The sequence below is a fragment of the Gekko japonicus genome, unplaced genomic scaffold, assembly GCF_001447785.1.
Source record: "Gekko japonicus isolate JY-2015 unplaced genomic scaffold, Gekko_japonicus_V1.1 scaffold2733, whole genome shotgun sequence".
Taxonomy (NCBI): Eukaryota; Metazoa; Chordata; class Lepidosauria; order Squamata; family Gekkonidae; genus Gekko; species Gekko japonicus.
This window is the reverse complement of record NW_015174356.1, coordinates 70,688-78,063: the sequence shown is the minus strand read 5'-3', so window position 1 is coordinate 78,063 and position 7,376 is coordinate 70,688. Positions and strand designations below refer to the sequence as shown.

Sequence of the window (7,376 nt, the reverse complement as noted above, 5' to 3'; positions counted from 1 at the left end):
TTTCCCTACCTGCTCTTTCCCATGCATAATCTTATAAACCTCAATCAGTATGTGTTTACTGTACTGTGTTTTTATGTTGTTAGCCGCCCTGAGCCTGCCTTGGCGGGGAGGGCGGGTTACAAATCTGAGTAAGTAAATAAATAAGTAAATAAAAGGCATATTCTTCCTAACTGGGAAGGACGTCCCTGTACCTGCGCTAAAGCCACAAATGCAGAGCTATCCTAGATCGCTGATTCATCTAACCCAGCATCCTGTTTCCAACTGTGGTCAGTCCAGTGTCACAGGGAAGCCTGAGAGCCAGTTTGGTGTAGTGGTTAAGTGTGTGAACTCTAATCTGGGAGAACCAGGTTTGATTCCCCACTCCTCCACTTGCACCTGCTGGTGTGACCTTGGGTCAGTCACAAGCTCTGGCACAGCTGTCCTTGAAAAAGAGCAGTTTCTGTCAGAGCTCTTTCAGCCCCACCCACCTCACAGGGTGTCTGTTGTGGGGAGGGGAAGGGAAAAGGAGTTTGTAAGCCGCTCTGAGACTCCAAGTGAAGGGCGGGGTATAAATCCAATCTCTTCTTCTTCTTCCTCTACATGCTGGCCCAAAGTGACCAGCCCTCCCCAGCTGTCTGTTCCCCAACATCTGACGAATCAGAAATACTTTGCCTCTAGACCTGGAGATTCCATTCAGCTGTTGTGGATAATAGCCAGCAGGAGCCCTAGCCTCCATACATTTGTCCGCCCCACCTGCTTTTAAAGCCATCTAAGCAGGACGGAGTTGCTTTCTGTGGCTTCAGAAGGTCGGACCCGAACCGACGGGTTGAAATTAAATCAGAAGAGTTTTTGGCTAAACATTAGAAAGAGCTTCCTGACTGTCAAAGCGGTTCCTCAGTGGAACAGGCTTCCTCGGGAGGTGGCGGGCTCTCCTTCTCAGGAGGTTTTCAGACAGAGGCCATCTGACAGCAATGCGGATCCTGTGAACTTAGGCAGGTCATGAGAAGGGAGGGCAGGGAGGGTTAGTTCTCGTGGCCCTTTCTTACACGCCCAGGGAAATGCTGATCGCCACTTTGGGGTCACAAAGCCATTTTTCTCCAGGCCAGTTTCGCTGGGGATCCTGGAGGCTTTTTGTCATCTCCTGAGCATGAAACAGCAGTCACTGGTGGTATGGGGGAGAGGTATTTGCGAAGTTCCTGCATTGCGCAGGGGGTTGGACTAGATGACCCTGGAGGTCCCTTCCAACCAACGCTCCCTCTAAGCTATGGAGGCTTGTGAGCAAAAATTCTACTTTGAGAGCTGCTGGCATTGAAGTTGTAAGCGAGCGTAAATTAGTTTGCACTGGAGCTTTCCTTCCTGAGCTAACTCAGCTTAGAGGGAGCACTGCTTCCAACTCTATGATTCTATCATTCTAAGCCAATAGCCAGGGGACATTTCCTGCAGGAGCGCACAGGAGCGGAGCTCCGGCAGTAAAGAGCCCAGGGGGCGAGCACATGCAACAAGCCACGCCCCCTGCTCCCAGCAGCCCTCAGTCAGAGCAAGAAGCAGCCAGGTAAGTTGCAGAGCCCCCCCCCCGGCCCCCCGGTCCAAAACAGTCCAGTGGCACATTTAAGACCAAGTTTTATTCAGGTACAAGCTCTCCCTCCTCTGCAAGGACAGATCTGCATGTCCCCCCCCCCCAATAGCTAGCAATCCAAAACAGTCCAGTGGGGCCTGAGCGGTGGGTGTTGCCTTCTGACACATTTCCAGTGATGTCAGGGGGTGTGGCATATGCAAATAAGTTATGCTAATGAGTTATGCTAATGAGCTTCTGCACCTCTTTTTCTACTAAATGACCCTTGCTAATAGCTATGACCATATCTGGTGGCCATGAGTTCCACAAGTCAACTACCCCTTGTGTGAAGCAGGGCTCTTCTTCATGGGATGCAGCCACTGACCTTCCACCATCAGGGTGGCTTTGGTTTTGGAAATCTCCGTCTCACACGTGTACACTCCACTATCCTTGACCGAAGCGTCATGGATGATCAATATGGCCCTAGTTCCCTCCTGGCGCAAGTCGAACTTTTGGCTCCTCCGGATCTCTTTTCCGTCCTTGCACCACTTGATGTTGCCGTCCCACTTGGATGTTTCACAGCTCAGGCTGACCTCCTGACCCACAGATGCGGTCTTGTCCTCCAACTGCTTTGTAAATTCAGCCGGCTTTTCTAGGGGAAAAGAAGGGGGGGAGAAGGATCATCCTCCACGTTTAGTGCCCTATCGGCTACAGAATTGCTGCAAAAACTGCTGCAAAAAGGCACTCATCCAAGCAACATTTACACGTTAATAGATCCAATTGGATGCGCTGAGCACATGTTATGCCATAACATGCGAATGCAACACCACCTACCATTTTGTTTGTTTTTAAGGTATGCTTTTTTATTTTAAAGACAAACACAACACAAACACACATACATACATATACGGGGGGGGGGGATTCCATGACATCATGGAGTTACTTGTTTAAATACTTCATACCATATCTAATCAATTATTTGCTATGTTCCACCTTGTATTTTTATGTACGTCTTTTGCTGGGACGATACTTAAAATAACCCCCGGAACAACATATTTGTTTCTGTAAAACTGCTGTGGAGGATCTTTTTCATTATGTCATGGTCTGCCCATTGTACTGGGAGCCGAGATGTAAGCTCTTGACTGCAATAACAGATCAATTGCAAAAAATTTCTGACACCGATAAATTAGTATTTCTGAGGTCAGACGCAGACCCTACAGTTTCCTATAGGGTAGCACTCTTCGCCTTAGCGGCTAGTAAAATCAGGGCCAAGAACATAGGAAAATGAAATGAAATTGAACTGTAAAACGGCAATGTGTATGTGTTTCTGGAGATGGGTATCTATATTTAAGATTTTAATTACAATAATTTAAATACTGAATGTGCAGATTTTAGAGCTTATTCTAATTCAAATTCCAGTGAAGACGAAGAAGAAGAGAAGAGATTGGATTTATACCCCGCCCTTCACTACCCAAAGGTGTCTTAGAGCGGCTTACAAACTCCTTTCCCTTCCCCTCCCCACAACAGACACCCTGGGAGGTCGGTGGGGCTGAGAGAGCTCTGACAGAAACTGCACTTTTTCAAGAACAGCTCTTATTAGAACTACGACTTGCCCAAGGTCATCCAGCCAGGTGCACGTGGAGGAGTGGGGAATCAAACCCGGTTCTCCCAGATTAGAGTCCGCGCACTTAACCACTACACCAAACTGCTGCAAGTTGTCTAATTTGTATATTGTTAAAATTTAAATTGTAATGGCCATTGGCTACACAATAAATCTTACTACTACTACTATTGTAAGTCTTTTGCATATGTTTTAAAATAAAGTTTTTTATAATATTCTGTAAGGTTGAGTGCCTATGTATTTTATCTGTTGTCTTCTTCAATCCATTTATAGAATCTTGACCAAGTATCTTCAGAAGTTGCTTCTTTCTGTCCTTTCGACATTACAGTGAGTTTATCCACGTCAGCAGTCTCAAGCATTCCATTTAAAATGTCTTCTCTTGAAGGTACCTCGCAACACCACCTACCTTTCACAACTAGACTGGCTTTGGAGTTCAGGTCGCGGACCGAGAAAACCACGTCTCCCGCGTCAGAAGGCCGGGCCTTTTTGATGTTGAGGGTATACTTCCGCCCTTTGTTGAAAGCTCTGATCCGTCCGTCCTGGCCCGCTTCAGTTCCATTGACCAGCCACTGGCAGTCCTCCACGCTTTCGTGGGAGAGAACACATTCAAAGCTACAGCTCTCTCCTTCCAAGACTTCGACATTCTTTAGACGCTTCGTGATGCCAATATTCAGCTCTGGGGAAGGAAGGGAGAAGGTAGACGGATTACCAGGGAGAGAGACGTTGTGATCTTGCACAAGCTTGTACGGGCACACTCCAGTGCAGACTGACAACATGCCCCAGAACCAGGGTTGACAGACGCCCACACCCGGTGGGAGCAGCAGGACCTCCTGCCCCCACCTTCTGCTTCCCACCACCACTTTGAACACTGGCGGGACAACTGCCAGGTCCTTCGCCGTCAGGGTCACCGTCGCAGAGGAGGCTGGCTGCTGTCACAGCGGCGGTGCCACTGGATCGTTCCCTAAGCATGGAGTGAGGGGCTGTGGCTCACTGGCAGAACATCAGTCTGGCATGCAGGTGGTCCCAGGTTCAATCCTTGGCATCTCTGGCCCCACTGCTGGACCTCCTGATGCCCCCTGGTATTTTTGGCCACTGGGTGACAGGATGTTGGGCTGGATGGGCCCTTGGCCTGATCCAACATTGGCTTCTCTTATGTTCTTATGTTCTTATCTCCAGATAAAAGCATCAGGTAAGACGTGATGGGAAAGACCTCTGCCTGAGACCCTGGAGAGCTGCCACCAGTCTGACACACTTCCGGTGATGTCAGGGGGTGCGGCCTATGCAAATAAGTGATGCTAACGAGTTAAGCTAATGAGCTCCTGCATCTCTTTTTCTACGAAATGACCCCTGAAATGGAGTATGCCAATGAAGCCTTCCTGTATGCCACTGCTCCCATCTGATGCTGCCCTGGGGTGCTGAGATTTGCCCCATCAGAGCAACATGCAAGAGTGGCAGGGATGGGTGAACCCATAGAGTTTTGCTTAAATCCTATAGCGGTTGGTGTTAACACCACTTTCTTAAACATCCCCCCCCCCCGTGCACCGCTGGCCTTCAGCTGGCCAGGAGGCAAGAGACAGCGAGGCCGGGAAGCCTCCCTAATGGGTACCTGTATGTTTGCCTCAGTGGAAGGAATAAAAAAATAGCTACCCAGAGCCATACCAGACTGGGAGGCGGGAGGGCTTAAACCTGCCCCTCCCCTTGTGCCGTTGTCCAATCAGGATCATCCCCCCAAAAAAACATGGTTTTTGAACTGGGGGAGGGAGCTGAGGACCTCATTGAGATAAATTCCCAACATCACCAGCAGGGCTATTTTGGGGCAGGAACACACAGGGACAGAGTTCCGGCTGGCTCCTGAGTTGGCCACGCCCAGCAGGAACTCATTAGCATAATAGGCCACACCCAACAGAAGAAACTCATTAGGATTGGCTACATTAGGGGTGTGTGGCCCTGATCACCAGTATCTGACTCCTGCTTCTTGTCAGGAGCTGATGCCCAGTCCTGACTCACGGCAGGGAGATTGTCTCGGTGGTGGTGGTGAACCTCAAAAGCCCAAAAGACACGCCCACACAGCCCTCCTCTCGGCGGTTATTTCTTTCAGCTCGCTTTGTGTAGGGCAGAGCATACGCATTCCTTGGACAGCAAAGGTGACAAACAAGCAAGTAGTGGAGCGCATAAAACCAGGCATGCCTTTGGGAGGAAAAAAATCACAAATCTGCAACTGACTTATTTCGGCCATGTCATGTGGCAGAACTCACTAGAAAAAGCAATTATGCTTGGATTGGTTAGCGGCAAAACCTGGCTGCCAAAGAACATGGTGGCTAGACACCATAGAAGTCGCCACCAGCCTGAGCACGGAAAGACTCAAAGAAATGGTACAAGACTGGAAAATGTGGAGAGAGCTGGCCCATAGAATTGCCAAAAGTCAAACACGACTGAATGGCTAATGACAACAACGAGAGTTTGTGAGTTAACTGTTTTAGAGTTTATTCTTAATAAAACTCCATAAAGCACCTCAGCTGGTTGGACTTAGGCTGAGCCGAATCCAAATTCTCAATCACCTGCAAAACAGTGTGTGACATAATGAGTTTTTTATGTTGCTCCCCTAACCCTACCATTCCGGGGTTACCCGATTTCCCGATCCCTACCTTGAACACTGACTTTTGACTTGGCGACCTCGGTGCCGAGGTCACACGTATACAAGCCAGCATCGCTCTTGCTCAGGTTGTGGATGGTGAGGCCCAGCGTCTTCCCGGCCTGCAGCATCTCGTATTTGTCTCCGGGGGAGAGTTCAACACCCTCCTTCTTCCAGACGGGCTTGACCTTTGGCTTGGAGGCCTCGCACTCCAGAGTGACTGTACCACGTTCCTCCCCGACGACGTCATCTAGCGATTTCATGAAGACGGCGGGCTTCTCTAAAATATATATACACTAGAAATAAGGCCCGTTGTGGAAATAAATACAACGAGATCTAGAAAGAGGCTCTGGGAGAGTGCTCTGGCTTTGGGCAAACAGTGTCAGTCTGCTTTTGAAACATGAACCTGGGACCTGCACACCACCAGAATACAGCAGGTTCCATATGCAACTGACATTCCAACTGCCTTGCGGGGGGGGGGAGAGTTTGAGGTGTGGAATGGAGTGAAGTCCAATCAGCTTCCAAATGCAAAAGACCAGGTTGTCGCAGCAGTTGTGGTGTGGGTGGGACCTGGGCTTTGCCTTCTGATTCGTGGCGATATATGCTGAGGAGCAGTGTCATCAGCCATACACTAAGGGAGTGCATTTTAGAATTAGAACTTTGGCACCCACTATTCAATTATATATAAGGAGAGATATATTGCAGTGAGGAAGAAAAACCGGGGACTTAGATCCAACTTAACGAAACGGTGGTTCATATCCAACTGGCGACACAAGTTGAACGGAGCTTGAAGGGCAGCCCTTTGGCTACGTGTCATGGCCAGCCTTTATTTTATTTATTCAGTTAAAACATTCTTACACCACCACTCCACCCGATCAAGGTTCCCAAGGTGGTGCACATAAAAAAAACATTAAAACAGGGGCTGTGGCTCAGTGGTAGAGCATCTGCTGGGCATGCAGGAGCTCCCAGGTTCGATCTCCAGTGTGCTCAGCTGAAACCCATGAGGTTGGTACCAATTGGAGTTTCTAGATTGTGACATTTTATGGGTCTTATAATGCCTGTTTTCGTTGGGAGTTTTTTTAAAAAAAAAACACAATGTTTTATTCATAGTGTAAGCCACCTTGAATTCCACAAAGGGAGGCAGGCAAGTAATACAACCTCAAATAACTGAGCCATGGGGGCATGCTGCCCCCGCAGTTCACTTGTTTCAGGCACGAACCTCACGAATCCAGTTTGGTTCGCATGCGAACCAACTGATTCGTGGGGTTGTGGTTCGGTTCGTGGTTCTCTCACAAACCACGAACTGAACTGAATGGCAATTCTGTAGTTTGTGCCCATCCCTAATAAGGGGGGCTCACCTTTCACCTTCAGTCGGGCACTCTCAGAGAACCGCTTCTGCACCTTGACTGTCACCGTCCCTGCGTCTTCTGGCATGACATGTTTCAGTGTCAGGGAATGACACTTGCCCACGCACTTGATCTCGTTGAAGTTGTTGGGGTAAAGATGTGTGTCGTTGAGGAACCATTCCACTTCCTCGTTGTCCTCGGACAGCTCACAGATGAAAACGGCACAGCTCTCCTCTTCGATTTCCA

At 48.9% G+C, this 7,376-nt stretch overlaps 1 protein-coding gene across 1 annotated transcript in view; it reads right to left on the bottom strand.

Annotated features, from left to right (window-relative positions):
• Positions 1-7,376, bottom strand: part of OBSCN (obscurin, cytoskeletal calmodulin and titin-interacting RhoGEF) — a gene marked incomplete at both ends in the record, with an annotated part of 222,594 nt that overhangs the window by 145,334 nt on the left and 69,884 nt on the right. The window contains 4 exons of the mRNA XM_015424328.1: positions 1,917-2,183; positions 3,559-3,828; positions 5,798-6,064; positions 7,143-7,373. Coding sequence (XP_015279814.1) covers positions 1,917-2,183; positions 3,559-3,828; positions 5,798-6,064; positions 7,143-7,373 — 1,035 coding nt within the window. The remainder of the gene's footprint in view (positions 1-1,916; positions 2,184-3,558; positions 3,829-5,797; positions 6,065-7,142; positions 7,374-7,376) is intronic.